General features: G+C 37.7%; 1 protein-coding gene across 1 annotated transcript in view; it reads right to left on the bottom strand.

Moving 5' to 3' along the window:
• LOC136887200 (transcriptional regulator ATRX-like) overlaps nucleotides 1-27,568 on the bottom strand; it is a 199,284-nt gene that overhangs the window by 138,613 nt on the left and 33,103 nt on the right. The window contains exon 2 of the mRNA XM_068230347.1: nucleotides 10,314-10,464. Coding sequence (XP_068086448.1) covers nucleotides 10,314-10,374 — 61 coding nt within the window. The 5' untranslated portion in view covers nucleotides 10,375-10,464. The remainder of the gene's footprint in view (nucleotides 1-10,313; nucleotides 10,465-27,568) is intronic.

The following is a 27,568-nucleotide window of genomic DNA, read 5'->3' as shown; positions in this document are numbered from 1 at the left end:
TTTTACTGCAAATAGGTCTTTTAAGAGCTACTTAGAAATAAACATAGCAGAGTGTCTGCAATATGATAACTGATCATGATTTAGATTTGTTTTAAACAATGCATCTCACATGAACATTAACAACTAAATAAAAATATTTGTCCTACATCGTACTCAAACCTCCAACTAACGACCACCGGTTTCTTTTTCTTTTACCACGCTCGGCTATCACACGTTTTCATTTACTGCTGTTATGTCAATACTATTTCTAGCCATTCAGCCATCATATTCTCTATACATTATGTTCCTGTGATACAGAATTTTCATGATTCTTTACCATCATTCGGTATTTTAGCATTTATGCTGATTCACGGCCAACTCAAGCTACACATGACAGTTCCATTGTGATGACGTCAGCCGTTTAGTGCACTGGTATGGAGGTATGAGTCTTGTTTTCATGGTGGTATGGTAGCATGTTGTTATGTCAACGTTATTAGAGGTGTTCGTTCGTGTTTCCAAGTGATATCTGTATGAAAACGTATTAGTAAAATATGTATTTTCAGCAATAGTATGTGTTAAATACTATAGTATTGTAATTTCAGCAGCCTGGTGTTAGGTTAGATGAACTTACTGAGCTATTATGAATTGTCTAAAGTACTCTAAAGTTTATTATCTAATTATGATTATTATAATAATGTGTTAGTGTATTGTATGCTCCTTTTTGCAAAATGGGGCGAACGTGTAGTGTGCCTGGATGTACATCCAATTACCGTTCAAATAAGGAGGTGGCTATCTCAACATTTGTGTTTCCTAGCGATAAGGAGAAGCGATTTAAATGGATTCATGCTATACACCGAGCTAATTTTGATCCCAGTAAATATACCTGCGTCTATATCAAACAATTTTTCTGAAAATCATATAATTTGAGTTGACACTGCAAAAAGACCAGATGTTCCATTTTAACTATGCCTAGGGTAAAACAAAAATTAACTGACGATGCTGTGACAACTATATTTCCTGGGCAGCCGTCATATGTGTCAACGAACACCTGCCAAAAGAAAATCGCCAGAAGAAAGGAGAGAGGATATTTTGCAGAATGGCAAACTAACCTTCAAGACTATGTGCTCAAAAAAGTGTAATATAATGGCAGCGTAGTGACCATTATACTATTTTTCAAATTGTTGTGGAGAGCTACATGTTAACTGAGACTTTGATACCTGATTCAAAGATGCATTTTTAAACATAGAAATCGTAGGGATCTTTCTTTCAATGCTTTGATAATGAAAGTTGAAAAACCTGTGACAAGTGTGGGTATGTGCTGCTGTGTTGTGACAAAGATCTGTCATATTTTGGGAAATACTTTTTTTTAACAGTTAATCATAAATAACAAAATCATATACCCAAACAAGCATAAAAGAATAACATTGTTTTGAGAGAAAACAATTCACCTAGTCACCATCAGCGTACAGTCCAGGTGAGTACCCTTCAGTCGAAAATTTTACGATACATAATATACTACCTTGAGTGCATATATTTGTGTATTCTATTGATAGTGTTTCTTCGATGTTTATGTGTTTATAGGCTTATTATTGCATTTGCTTTGTCACATTGTGAGAAAAAGTATCGTATCACCAATATAGGAATTACGCGCGACAATGGAGACTGAGCACTACACGCGTGACGTCACAACTATTGGTAGCAGGCCTCTATATATCAAGATGGCCATGGCTGATTTGATTGAAACGAATAAATGAAATGTAGAAAGTGTAGTAAGACCAGACATAATCGTGAATAGCCAAGGTCAATATTTTTAGGTTAGGCTATAATCTGCGGGCTGCATAAAACTGAGTGAATAGGGGAAGCTGTACGACACGGTATATCTGTGTAAAGCTAATGCACTGAGGATTGCCGTGTTGATACAAAATTGCATAAATATTTTGACTAGAAAAATGCACAGTCTATTCAAAAAGTGTAACTCCTAAATTCAAAATAATAATAATAATAATAATAATAATAATAATAATAATAATAATAATAATAATAATAATAATAATAATAATAATAATAATAAAATAATAATAATAATAATAATAATAAAAGTGTAACTCCTAAATTCAAAATAATAATAATAATAATAATAATAATAATAATAATAATAATAATAATAATAATAATAATAACAACAACAACAACTTTTTATCATATGTACACAAAACAGAAAAGTGTCACAAACAAGCTGAGATATAGGCCTACATATCATCAATAAAGTATCTTTAATGCACTAGCAAAAGTTTCAGCATTCTGGGAGGTATATTCTTGAAAATATTAGGGAGAATGTTGTCATGTCTTGCTCAGGAGGCGTGACCTTAGAACACATTGTTACGATAGGTTGCTGTGTGGCAAGCTCTTATCACTTTCATTTTCCGGTATTTGATGTGAAGAAATAGCTGATACACATTTCAAATCCAACTCAATCTGTTCGGTCATTTTCAAAATCCTCAAAGTCAGATCCGTCACTTTCATCTTCCAACAAATTTTGCCAGGTTTCATTACTAATTTTCCGTAATGAAGATGCCATACTTAGACACATACTGTACTAAAACTGTACCATATAATCTCTAATACCACCCGCACCGGTTTTTTCGAATATATCGCTTCCAAAATTGGGTGCGGGTCTTATGTAAAATTTTGGGAAATTTATCTTTCTGAACGCGTGTAAATCGGGTATCACCGCTGGCACAGCTTGGCAACAATGCTCTCTCCGCTCTCCGTCAGTCTCACGCACGTTACCGGAGTATCAACATGAATACCACAAAGCGTTTGCGTTCTTTTACTGAGAGTGAGAAACTGAAATTAGTTTGGGAAGCCGAAATTATTGGAAATCGTGCCGCCGGTAGGAAATACGATATTGACGAGTCATGTATTCGCGATTGGAGAAAGAAGAAAAATGTGCTCTTTACGTGTAGTGGTGATCATAGAGCATTTCGTGGACTGAGGGTACAGTTTCCAGAAAATGAAAAAAAAAAACAAAAAAAACAACCTATATATATAATTTATTAAATACATTGTGTACAAGGTGTTAATTAATTAAACGAAATTAGCATCATTTGCATAGTGTGACAAAGTCAATGTCCTGTCTTTGCACTCAATGATATGATACGTGTTGCAGGGTCCTCCACATACGATGCACTGACATCTGTCGGTGGGGCTGTGGTATCCCTTGGTTGAACATATTCGGTGATGTAGTCCGTGGGCTGCCACTCTCGTATATAAATGGCGCAGTTGGTAGTTGGCCTTTTTCCATTTGTTGCTTGTCATCGCTGGGGTGGTGAGGAGTCCGGGATTGATGTCCCTCGCTTTCTATCGCCTGTCTTCTACGAATCTGGTGCTTTGTGGTGTTGGTATCAGATTATGACCTTTCATCAGGTCTTCTATAAAGAAGGTTGTGTCTGCCAGGATATACGTTATTCTGTTTTGCGTGTATTTTGAGACACAGAGCATTCTTTTCAGGTAGGCTGTTTTAATTCCCTCAGATTCGAGTATGTGAGGTGCTTCCATATAAGCTGTATGCCGTATGAGGCAATGGGAGCAATCTTTATGTCGAATAGTCTCAGGGCTGTTGTGACGGATAGTAGATTCAGTTTCTTTATCTCGAAAGTCGCCTTTATTGCTCTTACAGCTCTGTCTTCAATGTGCTTGGAAAAGGCATGTCCTGTCACTTGCAGTGTGAGTCCTAGGTGCTTGTAGCTTTTGACTATTTCTAGAAATTCTTCCCCGCAAGTGAATCTATCAGTGTTCGCCAAATTTCCTCCTTTTCTGAATTTCATTATTTTTGTCTTTCCCCTATTTATAACTAGGTCATTTTCTTGGGACCACTCTTCCAATTTGTTCATGGCTTCTTGCAGGGGCTCTCTTCTTTCTGAGAGCAGGATCATGTTATCGGCGAACAACCACATCCTCACTTCTGTTTGTATCCTTTGTATCACATCATGGGTAAGTACGTTAAACATAATGGGGCTTATAGGATCTCCCTGGAGTACTCCGTTTGTTTGCTGGATTCCTTTGGATTGGATTAGGCCATCGTGGATCCTGATTGTATTTTCTCGGAGGATGCTTGCTATGAACTTAAAGATCTGACTTTCTTCGTCTAACACAGGCTTTAGTTTTTCCAGTATTCTATCCCTGTTTACCTCGTCAAAAGCTTGTTTGTAATCAATGAATGCTGCATATGCATGGCCTTTGGATTTAGCCAGGGCTTCGCTTATGAATTGGAGTACGTGTCCCACCGCTTGTATAGTTGATCTTCCGGGAGTAAAGCCGTACTCCCACGGAAGCAGAAGACCGACAAAATATGAAGACAGACGAACACCAAAGGCAAACAAATCAAAGAGACCAACAACCCAGAAACTTACAAGTCGCCAGCAGAACACCCACCCCCCTCTCTAAAACAGGAAGAGGAGAAAAGACAAGTAGACTAAAGCCTGCAGTGAAAAAAAAAACTTTATAAATATGGGACAGAAAGGCGGGAATTGGGATATGGTGTGTCAACTGAAATGTGTCAGCTAAAGGCATTAGAAATCGCAGGAATTTTCAACAGAAGGGTTTAAGGCATTTGATGTGTGTTAGTAAAGATTGTAAATACAGTAATTTTGACTTCACTTTTCTTTTAATTTGTTCTTTCAAAATAAGGGTGCGGGTCTTATTCGGTGGCGGGTGGTATTCGAGATTAAATACGGTATATAATCAATCAAATAACAATAGACCTATATAAACAGAAGTAAATAACTCGCACCAAAAGGAAACCTGCGAAATAAAATGAAATGGAATAACAAAGCAGAGCCCATAAAGGTTTGTTTGCAAACACTACGGCCAAATGGCGCTCAAACAGATGGTCGGGGAACTGCAGTAATTTATTTCAGTGAAATTGCGCTCAACGAGGTTGTAACTATGAAACTGAACTCACGGCTGATGGGGTTATCGAGAAACACGAGAAGTAGACTGCCATGACATCTGTTGAAGAACTGGAGAGATTACGTAATGAAATATGAACCTGTAGAATATTTCACAATGCCATTACAACAGGGACCAAAGTGACGAATATTCAACAGTTGCCAGTTCTAGGGTTAAGCACTTTTTTTGATACATGGAAATTGGGTTCCCTGGAAGAACATTTTCGTACACAGCAGAAGTTCCTTTCCTTTCCCAGAAAAACAAAACCTGTTAAAATATAACACCCAACATTTGTCTGTCATTTGCTTGGAGATTAAAGACCGCATATTTGAGGAAAGATCCTTTATTTTATTCTTGATTATATGTAGTAATATTCAGACTGGTATTCTCTCTCTCTCTCTGTGTGTGTGTGTGTGTGTGTGCCAATTATCGTCTTTATTTTGATAGTCTTTATCGGTGTCAGGTAATGGTAAAGGTACCTACTGTAGTTGTATCCTTCAAATAGAGGCCTTAAATATTTGTTTACAGGAGGAGGAATTACGGATTGAAACAATTTACCAAGGGATATGTCTGATAAATTTCCAACTTGTTTAAAGTAATTTAAGAAAAGAATACGGTAAACAATTGATAGGGAATCTGCCATCTGGGTGACAGTCCTAAATGGAGATGATTTCAAACAACTTGGAAATGAATTTAACATTTCCCTTGATAAATTATTTCCAGCCCTAAATTCCTCTTTCTGTAAATGAATATTTGCCCCAATTCGTCATCTTGAATTCCAACTTTATCTTCATGTTATAACCATTTAAAAAAAAAAGCTCCACTCAAGTTTATTCAACTACTAATATCATTCTATGCAATCTCTCCACCAACAGCTTGGAACATCCTGCATAGTTGAGCAGCTCGTCTTCTTACTCTCAAGTCTTCTCAGCTCAAAGTTTGAAACATTTTAGTCACACTGTTCTTTTGTTGGAAATCACACAGAGCAAATTGTGCTGCTTTCCTTTGGATCCCTTCCAGTTCTCGAGTTGAGCATTCCTGATGTCGGTCCCACACACTGGAACCATACTCTTGAGGTCTTACCAGAAACTCATAAGCCCTCCCCCACCTTTATATCTTCACATCCTTCACTTCTCTTCGGCCAGGTTGGGATGTTTACGGCCCCTTCCATCTTCCTCTATTCAACCACTATTGTTCCTCCTTATATGTGTTCCAATCCAGGTTTCTTCTAACTACTATTCTTGATCGCTTTCAGCAACCTTACTCTGGGTCTCCCCCTAGCCCTCCCTCCTTTTATCTGTTTCCATCATCCAATTTGACATTCTTCCCTTTCCCATACTTGTAACATATCCAAACCATCTAAGTTTAACCCTCTCCATTCTATCATGAAGTTTTCCCAATCCAGTCTCCTTCCTGATGTCCTAACTTCTTACTCTGTCCTTTCTTGTCTTTCCTATTGTAATTCTTAAAATTTTCATTTCGCTGGCCTGGATTTTATTCACGGCTGTCAGGAATAACGTCCATGCGAGAAAAGGAAGGTGTTCTCCTGACAGAATGGGTCTGCGTTACCTACGAGTAGACCCCACGTCGGGTATACTGGCAGACATATATATGGATCATTTGGAGCAAAACAAAATAAATACAAACATAAATGAACTTTGTCCTTGGATCAGCTATGTAGACGACGACTTTGTCATAATAGATAGCCAAAAAAACAATAGTGAAAAAAATCCTAAATTTCTTAAATAATATTCACCCAAATATAAAATTCACGAAAGAAGGTGAAACCAACAGCTCAATAAACTTCCTGGATATTAATGTAACACGAATAGGAGATATGTTTGAATTTCAAATATTTAGAAAATCTTCATATGCTCCTCTAACGATAAAAAATGATATACTTCACCCAAAATCACATAAACAGGCAGATTTTTTCAATTTGATTTATAAAGCTTTCAAAATCCCCCTTTCAGATAGTAACTTAAAAAAGGAGCTCATTTATAAAAGATCTGGCCTCAATTAATGGATACAATATAAATATGATCAATCGGATCATCAATAAAGTAAAACAAAAGTTAGTAACTAATCTTTCTCCCGAAAAAACTAAGAAGTCCAAATTCACAACATTTACATTCACCAATCCAGCTATTTTTCAAATAACTAATCCTATCAAAAAACGAGATGTTAATATAGCATTCAAGAGACACAAAATACAAAAAGAAACATTTTTTTTCAACCACAATGGTATAAATTCTAACAATAACCCTTATCTAAGTTTTGACATCTATAGATTAACGTGTGTAGAGTGTAAATGTTCATATGTTGGCCAAACTGGCTGTAGCTTTCTCACAAGATACTTAGAACATGTTAATGCTACAAAGCACAACAAACATTCTGCGATGAGTGCTCACATGAGAGTCAGGTCACCATTTTACAACTATAGAGAAATACCTAAAAATTATCAAGAAGATAGAAAAGGGAAAATTAATGACAGCATTAGAAAATATCTATGTACATTTAGACCAGTATTTCAATAAAGAAAAAAATTTAAATGACGAAATTGAAATAAGAAATCCTTTACACGAACAATTGCCCAAAATTTTAAAAACGCTTAATCTACAAAAAAGTAGATTTGCCAAATTTTTCATTCCCAAAACAACTAATAATCACGGAGCATTAAAGAACACAACCCCTCCCTGCGCCCCTACTAGACATTCCCCTTCCAAAACTACACCCACAAACATTTCTCCTCCTACCCCTACTCCCTCTCCTCAACTCCCACCATCTCACTCTTACAAGGAGTAGACACGGAACAACAGGCAGTCACCACACAACCTTGGATAACACAAAACTGACAAACAGCAATTGGAGGGGTAAGTGAAGTTTCTAGAAGCACACTCTTAACTAGCAACACAACTTTCGATTACTTACAAGATGCCTTTTCTTGTTACAGACATACAACAAGATAGACTACCTAACAACTTTTAACTACGATAGTCAATTTAGTCCCTTTCAATCATGTCTTATTAAATCCATTATTTCAACGTGCGGTCACTACATCAACAAGAGCGTATTAAAATTTCACAAAAGACCAACATTCATCCTGTCACAAGTTCAATTATCAAATTGACAAGATCTTTGAATCTTTATACAATCTTATCCTCAAAGTATAAAAAAACTTTTTTACTAGATCTCATTGCAAAGAAAATCTTCAAATTTAGCTCTTAAGTTTGAATTTTACGTCTTTCTACGATTTTAGACATGCTACTTGTTTTAAATACACTAGAGTCCCATTAATCCAAATCCCGTTAATCCGAATGTCTGGTTAATCCGAACTGAATTTTTTTTTTTTTTTAATCTCCTATTTGAAATGAAAGAACATTATAGAGTGAAGATTTACTTGCATTTTGTTAGTCACATTTTACTAGAATAACTTAATGTAAACATAATTATACATCATAAACCATCAATCACTGGTCGTTTATCTTTACAAAGTCTGTTAGTTTCTTTTGCCGTAGTGACTGGAACCTACACGAAGATGCAGTGTTAAACCAGTGTCTCATAAACATCACATCAGTGGGCATAGCAGTGGAGTGTTGCTCGACATAGCGCACAGCAAGTTCTAAGGTGGCCGCGGCATCTGAATGTGACACTAGTCGTTCATTGTGGTCTTCTTCGTCGTCACTCTGTTCCTCATCAACTACAGATTATTTCTCCACCATAGCAACAATTTCTTGGTCTGTTTGTAATTGATGACAGTCAGCTTCCATCCACTCGCTAATGTCATTTTCATTGTCGTTTTCTTCTCTACGAGTTCTTACCTATCCTACTGTAATTTTATACAGTATTTTATTAATGTAGCTGCTAAAGAACAGACATTTCGAATTATAGTATGTACTGTACTGTATTGTAGAAACTATTTTCCTCACACGATTGAGGCGCTGGCCTTCTGACGCCAACTTGGCAGGTTCAATCCTGGCTCAGTCCGGTGGTATTTGAAGGTGCTCAAATACGTCAGTCTCGTGTAAGTAGATTTACTGGCACGTAAAAGAACTCCTGCGGCAGAAAATCCCGGCACTAGGCATCTCCGGAAACCGTAAAAGTAGTTAGCGGGACGTAAAATCAATAACATTATTATTGGAAAATATATTCCGGTTAATCCGAAAATTTCGTAATCCGAACAGACTCCAGTCCCAATTAGTTCGGACCGAGCTCGATAGTTGCAGTCGCTTAAGTGTGGCCAGTATCCAGTATTCGGGAGATAGTGGGTTCGAACCCCACTGTCGGCAGTCCTGAAGATGATTTTCCATGGTTTCCCATTTTCACACCAGGCAAATGCTGGGGCTGTACCTTAATAAGGCCACTGCCGCTTCCCTCCCACTCCTAACCCTTCCCTGTCCCATCGTCGCCATAAGACCTATCTGTGTCGGTGCGACGTAAAGCAACTAGCAATTAGTTTGGATTAACGAGACTCTACTATATTTTAGAACAACTCATTCTTCCACAATTTTAATGTATCTTTCCTATTAAGCCCAGGTTATTAAGGCATGTCTCCAAAGATTCTGCATTTTATGATATTCTAGTAGGGTAAGTTTAAGTTTGTGAAAAACGGTTTAATAGTTCTTAAATCATTATTTACGAACATTACCATTCTTCGAGATTCAGATTTGGCTGATGATGTTCTATAAGGGAGAGGAACGTGTCCCACATATAACTTTTTAATTAATGAAGATATTTTAAATGTGACAATGTATAAAGTATTGAACATGTGGATCATAATAAAACTTTCTTATTGTAAATTAACAGATTTCAATACAGATTAAAACATGAGATTAGTCACTTGCAATGTGAGATTTCATCCGGGAGATAGTGGATTCGGATCCCACTGTCGACAGCCCTGAAGATGGTTTTCTGTGGTTTCCCATTTTCATACCAGGCAAATGTACCTTAATTAAGGCCACGGCCTCTTCCTTCCAACTCCTAGGCATTTAATATCCCATCGTCGCCATAAGACCTATCTGTGTCGGTGCGACGTAAAGCCACTAGCAAAAAAAGAACCAAAATGGTAAAGCACATAATATGATATATTATATACATTCTGAATTATTGTTGTTGGCCAACTGTAAACATGGAAACATATTAAAAAACATATCAGAGAACATAATTCGTGAAACATCAGCTGTTGATATGGCTATGAAACAAATTGAAACACAGTCATGGCATATGTATATAAAAAGAGACACGTTCTAACGGCCAAATTTTAAATAATAGCAGATTGTTTGTAGGACTCTAACATATCTGAGATGTTGATGGTAGACACAGTTATTCCGAGATGTAGGCCTAACTGTATGTTACAGAGACCAAAAGTAAAGAACACCACCTACCTTGCTCTTTCTTCAATTCTTCATCAGAAGGTAAAGGCACTTCATGGAATTCTAAATCCATTGCTGCCTATGTATCAGTCATATAATAGGGAAATATACAGGTCCTTAGAACTACGTTGAAACCAGATGGCTTAAATCTTTGTCACGTCACCTGAAAGGGAAAAGACCAAGGAACTTTAACCCTTGAGTGCTCAGAACTATTTTTTAATGATATTTTTCTCATATAACTAATAAATATGTCACTTACAGATAGAGGAAAATAGCAAAAAGAAATCTACAGCAGTGGGAAAACAATTAAAATTGATGGTAAGTTGCCCAATTATTTAGCAGCAATGTAGATGTTAATAGTAATTTTACAATCATAGGCCTATATTAAAACATAAAATGATCTTTCTGAAATAAATTTTGATGAGATTTTGAAATAGAAAATATTTAATAACAATGCTTACATTTTGTAACATCACACTACACTGCACTGTACAACACAACAATAATTGACTTTGGATAAAGGACTATCGGACATGAATGAAATATATATGTACAGTCACCAACACAAAAAAATGCAACATTTCAATTCCTTAACCCACTCGACTCATTTGACATGACATTCACGCGAGCATTGGCCAGGCCTTCAACTGAAATGACAAGATATTCAAGCGTCATGCTGAATCATATGTACTAGCTTATATTTTGACTACCCCTGCAAACTTCTATGAATAGAACAGAAATGTGGCTTGTTTACAGCTCTCCTTCTAAGAATTTGTACTGCAATTTATTGCCCAATTGTAGCCTCTGAAAAGCAAACATTTCATCAGGTGTCATTTTTTTTTTTTTGCTAGTTGTTTTACGTCGCACCGACTCAGATAGGTCTTATGGTGACGATGGGACAGGAAAGGGCTAGGAGTGGGAAGGAAGCGGTCGTGGCCTTAATTAAGGTACAGCCCCAGCATTTGCCTGGTGTGAAAATGGGAAACCACGGAAAATCATTTTCAGGGCTGCCGACAGTGGGGTTCGAACCTACTATCTCCCGAATACTGGATACTGGCCGCACTTAAGCGACTGCAGCTATCGAGCTCGGTAGGTGTCAGTCAGTCCCCTACGATGGTTCCGGGCATAGTAAAGGCTATTGAAAGTGTTTTAGGCAGTAATCCAGAGGACTAATATTATGATAATATTGAAGAAGAGATTTTGCGTAAAAGTGACACTTCATTTGATACGAGTGACTGTGAAATCATACCTAAAGCCACACATGTGAAAGCAAAACATATTGACTTGGTCTTGGTTAGTAATAGTGATAACCAACAAATTAATTATAATTTTAGAGTCCAGTGGGATCAGGAGAATTGAGAGACAAATATTTAGATGATTCTGTATCGGAGTTGTCTGTTTTTGGAGTTTACGGACCAGATGCTTTCCCATATTGCATGGGAAACAAATATTTATGATACAGAAAAAAATATCTGAATCAAATGTGATATATAGATGGTGACTATTGACACTGATGAGGATGAAATTAAGGCCTACTTTGCCCTCTGAATTCTGATGACCTAGGTTTGTAAACCTCGCATTCAATTATACTGAAGAAAAGATAAATGAATTGAGACCCCCACAAGTGTAAAGTGCCTCTACATTTATCTGAATGTTTTGAGATTTATCACATACAATCTTCATTATGACATCATTTTTGGTGAGTAAAATTATTTTGAATGCTTCACTGAAAACTCTGCAATTCTGATGACATTTATTTCAGAGCGGTGCACAGTACCTAAGTAGTTCCAACCGAGTGGCTTACTCGTGCTGAAGGTGATTTAAATCCGATTTCTAAGTGAGTGCACAGGACCATTAAACCTGAAGTAACTCTGACATTTATTTTAAATTCCAGTAACTGACACTAATCTATTTTAAGATAAAAATATTGTAGTACAGACTCCTTTAGGTGTCTGACAATGAAAAAGAACGATTTCTTGTAAACAATTTGATCAAATTAAGCCAGAGATATGGAAGCAACATGTATGGATGTACACTTCCAGCAAATTTTGAGGAGCTCATGAAGTTAATTCACCTTTGTTTTGGTTTTCTATACTTCCCACTTCATGATTTTTTTTTTCTCGTCCTCAGAAGCATGTATTACCTCCTCTCGCAAGAATCACGGCATCTAACTTTCCAGGCATGCTAATGAGTAAAGCTGCATTGTCCTCTTGAGGAATCATCTCCCTTTCTTCCAGGATGCCTTCCCATAGGTCCTGTAGGATGTCTGGATAGTACTGATGGACCCTTCTCCCCAGTTGGTTCCACAGATGCTCAATAGGATTCAACTAAGCCAAACCGCTACATGAATCTCTCCTTCGTCCATAAATTGTTGCACACATCTAGCAACATGTGAGTGTGCATTGTCTTGCATTAGTGTGCAACCATCACTAATAAATGAAGCGAAAGGCACAATATGTTCTGTAAGGATTTTCTTCACATACCGATGTGTGGTAAGGCTCCCATGTTCCACGAAGACCAAATCAGTCCGTGTAGTCACACAACTCAAATGTTTTTCTTCCAATATCTAACATAATAAATAAGTCTGGCCGGTCCAATTTGCTACGGTAAAAGTACACTGTAAAGCCAGTGAGAAATAGCTCTACCAACTAAGAGGACCAATGGTAATGGTCCCCCTCAGTGTAGGAAATGACACTGGAACCCATCAAACAGCATATGCCCCCAAATTATGCTGATGATGATGACTGTTGTTTAAAGGGGCCTAACATGTAGGTCACCAGCCCCTAATGGTACGAAATGAGACTAAATGTAATGACAATTTGAAAGTCCAAAATCATCCACTGACCAGAATTCAAAAAGTGATGACAAAAAATGAATGGATGGATATGAATTTAAAATAACAAGTGGATCCGACCCGCAATGCCCCACATTCCCAGAAACTAATGTTAAATAATAGTATTACTGGCCAAGGGACTGCTTCTAAAGCCTAATTCTGAATCTATGATGCTTGTAGACTAAACGGGTCCAAAATCCAGGTCATCGGCCCCTCATAATGGTACTTATTGCTAGGAAAGTAGTACCATGGCATTTGTCACGTTGCGGTTCTAATCAAAAGTAACGTAGACTCGCAGTATTCCACACATAATGTAATGTAATACGCACATGTAATGAAGACCTATGGTGTTTCCCACACTATGGCACCATTTACAGGCAACGTAAACCCATGGTGTTCCTCATATAGTGGGTACTAATCATAGGAAAGGCAGACCCATGGTGTCGCTCATACAGTGGTACTAATCACAGGTACTGTAAAACCCACCCTGATTCACACACTGTCGCTACTGACCACAAACCTACTGTGTACCTAACATAGTGGTACTACGCTCAAGTAAAAGCGACACATGGTGTTCCCTGCGTCGTGGTACTAATTATAAGTAGTCTCATGGTTCTAATTCAATCATCCCTTGGTCGCCTCTTACAACAGGCAGGGGATACCGTGGGTGTATTCTTCGCCTGCATCCCCCACCCGCAGGGGAAAGTGTGTTTGGTCCACGAGAGCTATTTTATTTCGCTCAAGTCCGCCGGCAAGAAGGTTAGGACCCCCCTATCCGTCATCTGGGACACGCCACGTGGGAGTATCACCTCTCCCCTTGCTACGCCAGCGTAGTAGGTTCGTGGCCCAGGTTACGGGTGGCTGCAAAATGCGTCTGTACTCTAGATTAGACGCAGCCTCGTCACCTGCTGGCAACAGCTCTAAAATGCCATTGGGAGTGGCAAACACATTATAATAAAAACCTACGTACGAGTGCAAATATGGTACATCCTCGAAAAATGCTGCAGGAAACGCACAGTTCTTCAGGTACTGCGGGACAACTATGACAAGTTGGTGACCAGTACCACAATATATCCAAATCAGGACAGTCAACATCCTAACCCTGACAGACAAGCTCAAAAAGCTGATAAGAGGACGTAGCCATCCTTGGTCTTAGTGAAACAAAATGGAGAGGAAGAGGAGAAATAAAACTTAAGGAAAGGAATAGGATGATTTATTTTTTTTTTTTTTTCCCGCAAGTTGCTTTACGCTGCAGCGACACAGATAGGTCTTATTGCGACGATGGGACAGGGAAGGACCAGGAGTGGGAAGGAAGCAGCCGTGGCCTTAATTAAGGTACAGCCCCAGCATTTGCCTGGAGTGAAAATGGGAAACCACGGAAAACCATCTTCAGGGCTGCCGACAGTGGGGTTCGAACCCACTATCTCCCGAATACTGGACAGGATGATTTACAATGGACGACAGGATTCTAGGTGTAAGGCTAGAATGTAGTGTACAGACCTGGAAAGAGTGGTGCAGATGCTGATTCAGAATTATTTGATAAGATTATCAGCTATGTGGAAACGATACAGAAAGGAACGTGATCGTAGTGGGTGATATCAATTTATCAAATGTCAATTGGGGCGGTAATGCAAACAACATGAAGAATGACCAACAAATGGCAAATAACTTCATCTGGAAAGACAGCTGAATCAGAAAGTGATGGAACCAATTAAAGGGAAGTAATAGACTGTATTAGTGATCAGGAGGTTGTTTTTGTTGTAGTTAAAAATAAATATGACAGAAAGGAGGTCATAAAAATAGGACTATTAGGCAGTACCATATGGCTGATAAGACAGGCATAAGAGAGTTTTCAAAAAGTAATTAACCGAGCTCGATAGCTGCAGTCGCTTAAGTGCGGCCAGTATCCAGTAATCGGGAGATAGAGGGTTCGAGCCCCACTGTCGGCAGCCCTGAAGATGGTTTTCCGTGGTTTTCCATTTTCACGCCAGGCAAATGCCGGGGTTGTACCTTAATTAAGGCCACGGCCGCTTCCTTCCACTTCCTAGGCCTTTCCTATCCCATCGTCGCCATAAGACATATCTGTGTCGGTGCGACGTAAAGCAAAAAAAAAAAAAAGTAATTATGACCAGCGGAAAACTGTAAATAAAAATGTACACATACTGTGGGATGGGTTTAAAGCAATTGTTGAGGAATGCAAACAGGTATTGAACCCAATTGGTTCATGTCATTGGCATATAATTGCAAAAATTGTATATAAGTAATATTATATGAGGCAAAGTCTGTATGAGAAGCCGAATGCATGTTGTAATCCAGCTTGCTAAATTTATAAGTCCAAGAGCACACGTGTCGAGTTTGGCGGATATTGCACAAGAATGGAGGCAATGGAATCTTCTCGTCTAGACAGAGAAGTGTAAGAGTTGAGACAGAGCTATCCCAAAATTAAGTTGGCAGGACTTCTGAACCAGCGAATCACAAAGGAGCGCACGAGGAGCAAAGTGATATAACAGCAGTGACACCAATGTGAATGCGCTGTAATATTACGTGAAATCCACAAGAAAATATTACAGAAGAGGAATAAGACCTCTACATGGTTAGAAAATTAAACTGAAATATCCTGGCTAATTCCTTAATTTAATTTATGTGGCTACTGGACGCAGGATGTGGTGAAACAGGTCAGGGAATTCCCCGGATGCTGCGCCAGGAGGAACGTGTGCGAAGGAACACCAAGAAATTAATTCTCTCTCGTAACTTTGGAACGGGTCAGACATGCACGTGTGATCGCTGTCGGAGGAACATGGACCTGAGCATTTTTTGACTGAATAAATAATAGATTGCTAAAGTAGAACTTAATCCGCCGGGATTATTCCCATAAGGGAAATATTAAATAGCAAACGTCGATAACCTGTTCATCGTGCAGCTATAAATGTGACTATAAGTGAAGTTTTAGGACACGCTTACAGTGTAGCTTAGTATGGAATCGTGGATTCTTGCCGAGATAACATTTTGATTAAATGGTTATGGAAATTGTGCTCATGCGAGAAGATTGTAAATTTTTGTGTATAATTGGTAAAATAATTCATTTGAAATTTTTCTTTTTGTATGTTCAGTGTCAAACGTGTGGGGAAACGTGTATTATGCTGTAGACAAACTGTGTTATGAATATGGACTTCAAGAGAAGAATATTCACAGAAAGTAAATGGCACCGTCATGATGGTGTGAGTATAAGATCGGTGGGCCGATCTGACGGTCGTGATGGTGGGTGGCTGAACGAGGAACAAGGTCGGACGAAGATGAGTACTTTCTGAGTTTATATACTGTACTTTCATACGCACGATCAGCTAATGTAAATTTTGTAAATATTAACTTCTTGCATGCGATGGTTTAATTTAATTTTTTTATTTATTTTAAATGTACCAAGGGTCAGCTAGGAGTAGACTTTTCATTGATAGCACTAATACCTTGGGGGAGTGAGTATTTTATTCATACTGATTTGTGTGTGGTAATGTTATTGTGATCTTTAACATATTTTTCATAAGTTTGTAGTTGTAATAGTCTTCTGGAATAATATAAGTGTGTGATCTTCTGAAATAATACTTGTGTGTGTGAATATTATGATAATGGTAGATGGCATTTAGTACATTAGTAGTTCTTGGGGCATGTTAATTACAATAAGTGGCATGTTGCATGTATTTTCATAATCTTCAAGAAAGTTCATTGATATTGAGTTGCGGATATTAACCAGTGACCATCTATAGACATTACAGTGGATTTGTACAATTGTGTTCATCAATAAGAGATTTTATTTGACAGGCTAATAGTATGTGCTGTGAGTTAATTGATATCTTTTACATACTTCATCTGGTAATTTGTTTTCGAGGTTAGTTTGGGGTTAGGAACTTTAACACTAAAACGCTAGTAGCAAGCAATGAACCAAGGATAATTTGAAATGAGAGATCATTAAGAATATTGAAGGCAAAGAAATTAAGTGTTCTTGAAGTAAGATAATGTAAATTCTGGTGAGATTCGAACCAGTGGATATATGGATTATATGCTAGACATTGTGTATTTTAAAATATTGAGTGCAAAGGAACAACTGAGGTTATAAGTTAGTAGAGGCTATATTATGTGGAGTACGATTTGAGAGGAATTATGTGAGTTGTCGAGGACACGGAGATATTGTTGAGTTGACAGATATACCACTGAAGGCGTGAAGAAAATAAATGAGCTTGAGTTCTAAGATAAGATGTTTTTACTGCTATGCGTTCATGTTACAGAACAAACTCCGTTGGATTAGGATCATCATAGGACATTTACGATGTCATTTATTATTTAATTCGGACTGAATACTTAGGTAACAGCACACAGAGATTTAAAGTTTTAATATTATTTACAATGCTTCAATTAAAGGTAGGAATTTTCAGATCACTGTAATGTCACGATCCTGATGGTTGTCACTTCGACTCTCGACCGAGTCAATGGACGTGGTATTTCCTGATGGTTATTATTGATGGATGAATTTATTTGTTGGCATATGTGAGTTGTTTTATTGTACATCTTGGCAATGCAAATTCTAATTTGTGGTTGTAATGTTTTGATTGATGGATTATTTCAGGTGGTTGTCATGTTTAGGAGCAGAGGTTTTGCCCTACTGCAGTAGACTCAGTGTAGATATTAGCTTTTGGTGGGACTTTTGTGTTAGTTGTAGGGCCTTTTGCTATGAGTTTGTTTTCTTATTTAGTGTAAAATATAAATAGCTGATTATGTATGTATGGAGTTATTGTTGTTAAGTCAAAATCAGAATGATATTCTATTGTATTAGTGTTCAAAAGTACTCATCAGTCCAGATTTGTTTTCACGTTAGTTGTTTGTAGATGGGAGGTAAAGCCACGAGGAGAGATAATGATGCAATATTGATGTAACAATTCATGTATGGAAGAACTGTGGTTATAACTGTTTGGACTGAAACATCACTCAAAATGAAGTTGAGGTATATAACCTAGGTCAATGATATTTTTCTTGAAAATGTTAATGAGTAAGTAATAATGAAACCCAAGTGATAATTAATGGATGAGTTAATTAAATTGATGTTGGCGATGTTTGTTATGACGAAGTTGTCAATACGAATTTCTTAAGTGATAATATATTTCAACTACTGAAAAATGCATTTATTTGGGTTTGGAGTTTACGAACGAAGATTGTTGTTTGTGTTAACATATTTATGAGTAAAAGGGAATAAAAGTGAAATTAAGCAGACTTGTGAAATTCAATAAATGAAAGCACTAGTGCTTACCTGGAATAAATAACAAGTAGACTTGATAAATTTTATGATGTAAGAGAATTAGTAAGGGTTTCAGCTGACCTAGTGTGTAAATGACAAAATCTGTACATCGAGGTGGTGTTAATTTTTTTTAAATTATGTTTTATGTATTTTACTTTGCCAAAGTTTCTTTCATTTTCCTTTAATAAATTAGTTTGCAACAAAGGTTCTCATTCATATAATTTTTTTTCTTCTTCTCTCTTATCCTTCCTGCTCAGTAATTTAAGATTGATTATTTCTACTCGAAGATATCTCTGGGCATTACCTGTGTACGACCCCGGGATTTTGCCGGCGCCATATTTCAAAGGCTGGAAGGGTAAAGGGTTGAGTATGTACCTTTAAAAATGGTAAGGAATGGTAAAAACCTACTACATTATAACAGAAGTAATGAGACCAAGGAGGAGGTGCAGGTTGGAAAGAAACAGAGTTTGAAATGGTTGTGGAAGTTAAGGAGAAATTGAAGGAACTTACTATGAAATTGAATATAGCAAAAAAGTCAGCAAGGATAACATGATGGCAAGCATAATTGGCAGTCATACAAATTTTAGTGAAAAATGGAATGGTATATATAGGTATTATAAGGCAGAAATGGATTCAAAGGAGGCATTCCAGGAATCATCAATGAACAAGGGAAGTGTGCATGCGAGGATCTAGAGAAGGTAAAGTATTCAATCAGCAGTATGTGAAGATTGTTGGTTACAAGGATAATATCCAGATGGAGAAAGTGCCTAACACTAAAGAAGTATTAAAGGTATTGAACTTTGCCCATCAGAACAAGTTCAATGACAGGAAGACTCTGTAACAAATAGGTTCCAGGCGGAAAAGCGTGACATATTTACACGGACATTTTATTGACAGTACTCATTCAGCATCATGCACATGTAACATGCCACTTACCTCCTAATGTCACTATATAGGCAACTACAATGGAAGTTTAAGAATTGAGTTCAACTAAGGATTAAAGATTTAGAGATTTTAACAACACAGCAAGATTTTAATATTTCAAGACAAGAGGTTATATCTTAAGCAATATTCAAACTACAATTACCAGCAAAAAAAAAAAAAAAAAAAAGGCAAGAAATACAACGTATTTCAGACTAAATTTAATGTTAGTGCATTTGAAATATGGTAAAAGTCAAATATGACATTACGACAATATGGCAATGTATATCATAAGTTAATTAGTCTATTTGAGAAGAGGCCACACCATGTGCTTAATTCCGACTTCATCCAGGTACTCACATACACAAACGGCAACGTGTGGGCGAATACTGCCATCCATCAGGATAAAGTTCTTAACAATGACAGGTGCAAAAGGCACCATGTGATCAACTAAAATCTCCTTGATGTAACGGTGGGCTATCAGACTTCCACTCACAATAAACACAAGCTCCGTGCACGCATTAGTGATAAACCCAGCCCAGACCATCACAGAGCCTCCACAGGACGACGCCCTTGCAGAGAAAGTACAGGGTGGATAATGTTACCCAGGCTTTGTCCATACTCTCTCCCTTCCACCCAGTGCCCTCAAACAAAATCTGGATCTATCTGTGAACAGCACTGAGCTCTTCTGCTCCAGATTCCAGTTTCATTGGGCATTGGCGAATTGCATCCGTAAGGCGTGGTGCTCACATGTAAGCAGAGGTCCTTTGGCGGGCCTCTTGCACTTTAAATCTGCTTCATACAACCTCCTCTTTACTGTCCTTTCACTGATGTTCATGCCCCGTACTTGCTGCAAACGATTTCTGGCCTCCACAACTGTTGTATGTCGATCACAAATAACTTGCAATATGAGAAAGTGATCATCACCCTTAGTATCTACTAAAACCAGAACCTAACCTCCTGGTGTAGATATTGTCCTCTTTGTACCTTTTAACAGTTCTGTACACGTTAGAATAAGACGTGGCTATAACGTCTGTTACACAGCGTATAAGGCGTATATCCTCCACTAATGCTGGCCTTTGCCGTGTTTTCAAGTGAAAGAGCCATTATGACCTGACGTAGAAGTGAAACTAACTGCTGTAGACAAGCTGTAATGTCCACAAAAATAAGTGACATGAGAATTCACAGCAAACCTTATAAGACAGTTGTTTGTAGTTATTCTTGTCAAAAGGTAGGAAACTGAAACAATGGTGTTGTGATTGTCATGATCAGTAATGATTATCAATTACTGCGCTGAAACTCCTCAAATGGGCTAATTAACTTATGATACGTTGCCATATTATTGTAATGTCATAACCTTTAATTTATACAAGGTTTCAAATGAACTAACATTAAATTTTGTCTGAAATACGTAGTGTTTCGCCTTTTTGCCAGTGAGAGTATGTTTTACTTGTATATACTTAGGATTCAAATGAGACCCATTGTACCAATGTTCAATAACTTTCATTCAAAAAATTACTGGATTTTAAGTTATAAGATTTAAATCTACTGAAGAGGACTTGAAATACGGGTTGAAACATGTATGGTAATGTAAAAACGACATCTTTATAGATGGAGTATATTATAATGTATTAAATAGGAGGATTTGATTAGACATTTACATTGTACAATTGAGACCGTCAATACAGAACAAAGTTAATATCATGCAATAAGTTTGAGTTGTTTTTAAAAGTAGGAAAGATCAAAATATGAAGATAAAGTTGGAATTCAAGAGGACAAATTGTGGCAATTTATTTATAGAAAGAGTTAGGGATTGGAATAATTTACCCAAGGAGATGTTCAACGAATTTCCAAATTCTTTGCAATTATTTAAGAAAAGACTAGGTAAACAACAGATCAGTGGTGACCGATTTGATTCATGAGACAAGAACACGAGATCTGTTCCAAGTGTATGCTCCACAAACTGGAAATACAGAAGAGAATACAGAGCAATTCCGAGAAGTGGAGAAATACATAGAAGGCAAGGAAGTAATTATAATGGGAAATCTGAATGCACAAGTGGGAAGAGATTCTGGTGCCTATGTATATGGCAACTAGACTCAAGGAGGGGATATGTTAATGGACTTCTGCTAGAGGAACCAACTAATAATAGGAAACTCATGATTGAGGAAGAAAAACAGCCAGAAGATTACCAGGTATGGTTGGTGATACAGTAGAAAGAAAACTTTGATAACATATTGTGGAAAAAGGACATCAGAAAGATCTTATGGATATTACAGCTATGCCTGAGGAAACCTTTGTGGGTGACCATAGAGCAGTGATAGGAAAGTTGAAAGTAGGCAAGGTAACAAAACTACAAGAAAAAAAAGAGAGAAAAAAAGATTAGGGCCTGGAGAGTAAAGAAAAAGGACGTTCAGTAAGAGTTTAGGAAAGAATTACAAAAAATGATACTAAGGACAGGTATTAGTCACACTGAACAGGAATAGAATTTTAAGAGAGCATTTGTAAGGTGTGCAGAAAAGACATGTGGCAGAACATCGGAAAAGGTAAGAAAGAAAGAGGCTGCACACCTTACAAATGTGCTCTTAAAATTACTCCATTCCTGTTCAACATGACTAATATCTGTGGAAGACAAAGGAAAAGAAGAAAACTTGAATGGAAAACATAAAAGACGGAAGAGAGTAAAGCCAGATACATGGAAGCGGGGGGGGGAATAAAAATTAAAAAATACCAACAACAATAATATTGATTTTTACATCCCACTAATTACTTTCATGGTTTTTGGAGACGCTGAGGTGCTGGACTTTTGTCACGCGGGGATTTTTTAATGCGCCAGTAAATCTACCGTCACAAGGGTGATGTATCTGCGCACCTTCAAATACGACCGGACTGAGCCAAGATCGAACCCGCCAAGTTGGGCTCAGAAGGCCAGTGTTCTAATGTCTAAGCTACTCAGCCCAGCAAAGAAGCAATAAGAGTTTGAAAAAAAAAAGTAGTAGTAGTAGCCGAAGAAAAGTTGGGAAACATTTGTCCAGGAATAAAGGAAGATTTGAACTGTGGGAAAAATAAATAAATTTGGAATTACTGTTACAAGAAACAGTAGGAATGAAATAGTGAACACAGGATTTGTGAAGAATAAAGTAGTAATACTGACAAAACCAGTAGAAATAATGAAAGTTTCAGTGAGCTGCTGAACGTGAGAAACCATACACGTGGTATCCAGTCAACAGGAATAGTGGAGGGGGTGGGGGGGAGGGTTTATAACACCAATATTCAAGAGAGGAGATAAAATGTGCAGTAACTACCAAGGAATCATCGTCCTCTCCCATGTTGCCAAGATTACTGGAAAAAAGAATAGAAAAGGTGAAAAGTCAGGGTTTTTTTTCTTTTGCTAGTTGCTTTACGTCGCACCGACACAGGTAGGTCTTATGGTGACGGTGGGACAGGGAAGGGCGAGGAGTGGGAAGGAAGCGGCCGTGGCCTTAATTAAGGTACAGCCCCAGCATTTGCCTGGTGTGAAAATAGGAAACCACGGAAAACCATTTTCAGGGCTGCCGACAGTGGGGTTCGAACTTACTATCTCTCGAATACTGGATACTGGCCGCACTTAAGCGACTGCAGCTATCAAGCTCGGTGAAAAGCCAGTTACAAGAGGAACAATTTAGATCAGAAGTGGAAGGTCAAGAGTAGAAACCATTTTCATTCTGACATAGATTATGGAAGACAGCTGAGAATATGAGAAGCATACAGTAATGACATTTACAGACTTAGAAAAGCCATGACATTTACAGACTTAGAAAAGCCATACGACAGCATCCCCAGATCAAAAGTCAGGGAAAGCCTGACACACAGGGTCATTGGCAAGGAACTAATAACAATGATAAAATAATGTGTGGTAACTGTTACAGCTGTGTAAAGACAACAGTGGTTAGAACAGAGTAGTTTGGAATTGACAATGGGCTAAAACAAAGGAGTGTGCTGTCACCTTTATTATTCATAATGGAGACTGATGACAATGTAAAAGTAGCAAGGGATGTTAATGAAAAGGAAGGAATGAATACAATGATGTTTGCAAATAATATGATCTGGGGTGAAGATGAGGGTAAAACAGCAGTTCAGTGTACCGAAATGACTGACTGAACGATGGGGATTGAAAATCAACGTGAAGAAGAGTATGACATGGTGATGAGTAGAGGAAGTAACAAGGAAAAGGAGCTATCACAATTGGAGGCAAGGAATTGGAAATAGGAGGACACTTCAAATACTTGGGAAGTGAACAGACAGAAAATGGAAGACTGGATATGAAAACTAGTAGAAGAGTACAACTGGGGAGTGCCTTTACCACCAGGTACGGAGATTAGTATATATAAAAGAGATTTGTCTGTACATTACTTAGAATTTTTTTAAAATGGTATTTCTGCATCAGTCGTGTCCACAGCAACAAGGAAATGCATTTTTTCCTTTTCCGTAATTTCTGTTTGTACTGTATGAACACGCATCACGAGAAAATGGCTGAAAAGAATTTAATGAAAATCGGTATGTAGAGTTGGGGAATGAGCCACTACAATCTAGGCTCTAAATCATTTTATTCACGCTGAGAGAAATGGTAGTTTAGGGGAAGGACTATATAATTCTCAAATATTTGTTATTAGTGGTCCTATCAAATAAATAGTGCATAACTAAAATTATATAGAATTAAATTTCCGATCATTTATTTCTTATAAATTTTTATCACACTGGCCATGATAAAAGAGATATCTATTAATTTGTATTTTTGTTGCGAAGTCCATATATACGCTGAGCCATGAGAAAATGGGTAAACAGAATGTAATGAAAATCGGTATATAGAGTCGGGGAATAAAAAAGTAGCCTTTAAGTTATAAACAATTTTATTCAACCTGGATGAAATGATAAGTTTAGGGAAAGGCGCCTAAAATTTAATTTTTAAATACCTATCTTATTGGTCCTACCGAAAAGTAACTTAGGTCGTACTACATAACAGAATTTATAGAGAATACAATTTCCGATCATTTATGCTTTATTCAGTTTTACCGTACCGACTATGATAAAAGTGGTATTTCAGAGCCAGAAGAAAATTAAATGTGAAGGCCTACAATATCAAAAGCTCATAAAATTCATCAACAATAACATTACATTGACCATTGTTTGTTGTATTATTCTTTGTCTCTTATGCTGCCACTCATCTCCGATATATGGGATTACTGCTGCGTACCGAGTATAACAGCCTGCCTGAATATTGGCGGGAAATAGCAGGGGAGTTAGATAACCTTTTCTCAAGCATACCATTCCTCTGGTTCATACATTTTCTGATACTGCTGGTACGTAACACACTGGTTCATCATAGTATTCCAGCTATTCAATCCCTAATCTAATTGGATTGATCAGTGTGCACAATTAACGGAATAATGGCAGAGGCTCAATTATGACATGGTCTACAATTACAATTTCGACCTATTCCAAATTATAGCACCACAATTCACTAAATAACTCAAAATTTAACCCCGAAATGAGCCGATTCATAAGAAAAAGCTTTTTTTTCTACAGCTTTTCCCACATCTGTGGGGTCGCGGGTGCGAACTGTGTCGCACACGAGTATTCGCCCTGTTTTACAGCTGGATGCCCTTCCTGACACCAAGCCTATATGGAGGGATGTAATCACTATTGCATGTTTCTGTGGTGTTTGGCAGTGTAGTGTGTTGTCTGAATATGAAGAGGAGTGTTGAGACAAACACCCGGTCCCCGACCAGAAGAATTAAGCAGAGGGGATTTAAATCTCCGACCCAGCTGGGAGTCGAAGCCGGGACCCTCTGAACCGACGGCCTCAGTGCTGAGCAGCCAATGAGTCGGACAAAATCTTCCTCTTGACTTTCATTAAATTCTACATTCATTTTATTCCAAATTAGCCAAGAAGGGGTTTCTCCTGTGGCTTGAAGGAAATATTTGCCTCCTTCGCTAAAAAAAAAATAAGTGTGTTCACGGCTCCCTGCGGCCTGATCATTCCAGCTCTGGAACTTTGGACTATTAGAACGACAGCATACTACTGTTCGTTAAAACTGAGGAAATTTGTGGTTTTCATTTGATCGAGTATTTCATACGATAGCATTATTTTTAATTGCAACATTCCGACTGGTGTCATTGTAATGACTAGAGCCCAGATTTCCATGCACTATCAAATCTCAATATATGCATGCATTCATGTAGTATCAAATGACAGAACATGCACAGTAAACTAGAAAATATGCACTATCAAAATTCAGTTCCACATTTTTATAATTTCATTTCCTTTTGAAACGTCGTACTACAACTAATTTCTGCACATTTTCTTCATTTTATTCGTTTGTCTGACAGAACAATCCTGAACACAGAAAATGATCTTTCTACGTCACAAGAAGTGACTGGTTCATACTTAAGTGAAGAGACCTTTAGGACTAAGTATATCACAAGTTATCTCTTTAGAAACACTTGGAAAATCCTTTCCCTCAATCCATTTGGACAAAAGGTCTCTTCGTAAATTGTTAACAGGTGGCGTGACACCAATATTTCACAGCACAATCCAACACTAAATTACAATTTGAAGCGTGTAAGCGTTCTGCTTTCCAACTCCCTTCTTTTTTCAATTATTTTGGGCTCAGAAGTGTGAACAATGAGAGTTCGAAGTTTGGGGTAGGGAATTCCAGGAAAACAAAACAGGATTCAGTGCAAACCCAAGGTTTGTAAGCTGCTATCTAAGTAACGCGGCGAGTGTGAATCAAGTTTTGATTTCTTAGTCTAACATACACGAAAAAAGAGTCATTCAGTAATGCAAAATAGAGGGTTCATTTTTTACTGGGACATCTTATTTCTAAATGTTAGAGCGGTCGACATGGGATCTATCCGCTTATGTCAATGTCTACTCAAGCAATAGATAAGAAAGTGCTTGGGTAACTGGTTTACGACCTCTATGCATCTAACTTTGGTTGTCAAGTAGTATGGCAGGAATACATTTTCTTTTTCCCTCAATAATAGACAATTAACGTGGACGTACGGTCCTAAATTCTGCAAACCAGTATTCAGAAAAGGCACTATCATACAAGTTAACATAATATGTGCGTCAACGTCAGAAGAAAAGTCATATAATCCAACATAAATATCCACTTATTCGCTATTAAATCCAAAATTTTCCACATATGCATTATGCATGAACTTTCTCCCCAAAAGGCCAAAACATGCAAACATGCACGGAAAAAGTACGGTTATTGGAACTGATTAGTCATAAAACGAATATTTGGAAAGTTTCAGAAGTGTAACCAGCTTATTTAGGAACATGCATTTGCATGGAAATCCGGGCTCTAGTAATGACCTATGTTGATTTCAGTTGGAAAAACCACTGAGGCAGTCTTTTTGAGGATGTAAAAATGCAGGTGGAGAGTGAGAGTCTGTCATAATTCCCCAACTTGATTGTGACTGGTGGTAGGCAAGGGGGCCTACCATTACAATGAAAATCCCCTAACCCAGTCTTCACAATAAAAGAGACACTTTGTGATTTCCCCGTCGCATTTCTAGGGTAATGTTAAGAGCTATACCATTTAATATGATCTTACGTGTTCACTACCTAACCTATAATTCTGTACAGAGATGAGTACATTATCATCAAAACAAGGTATGAAAATGTTATTCAAGTTCATTCTGCAGCTGTAGATCAGGTCTACAAGATAAATAGTGCCATAGTACAGTCACCTAACGGAAATTTCCGTCTACTGAAACTGGAGCTTACAAAATTTGACGGAAATGTAAAGAACTGGCTTGGATTTTGGAGCCATTTTAATAAAATTGATGCCGACAAATCTTTAGATGATGATGATAAATTTCAGTATCTTTTGCAATCAATGGTACCAGGTTCGAAAGCTAGGGAGCTGGTGGAAAGTTTCCCTCCATCAAGCACCAATTATCGTCATGCTACTGAACAGTTAAAATCTCGCTTTGCAAAGGATGAACTCCTTACTGATATTTATGTACGTGAGCTTTTGTCCCTTGTTTTAAATCAAGCTACTAGGGGAGAAAGTATGGCACTGAGCACTTTACATGATAAACTGGAAACTTAGCTGCGAGCTTTGGAAACCTTAGGAGTTACCTGGGAGAAATATGCTGCCATGTTATACCCTTTAGTGGAATCTTCATTGCCAGAAGATGTAATGTTAGCCTGGGAAAGAGCACGAAACAACAGGAGTGAAG

The sequence above is a fragment of the Anabrus simplex genome, chromosome 1 (genome assembly GCF_040414725.1).
Source record: "Anabrus simplex isolate iqAnaSimp1 chromosome 1, ASM4041472v1, whole genome shotgun sequence".
Taxonomy (NCBI): Eukaryota; Metazoa; Arthropoda; class Insecta; order Orthoptera; family Tettigoniidae; genus Anabrus; species Anabrus simplex.
This window is presented reverse-complemented; position numbering and strand designations above follow the sequence as displayed.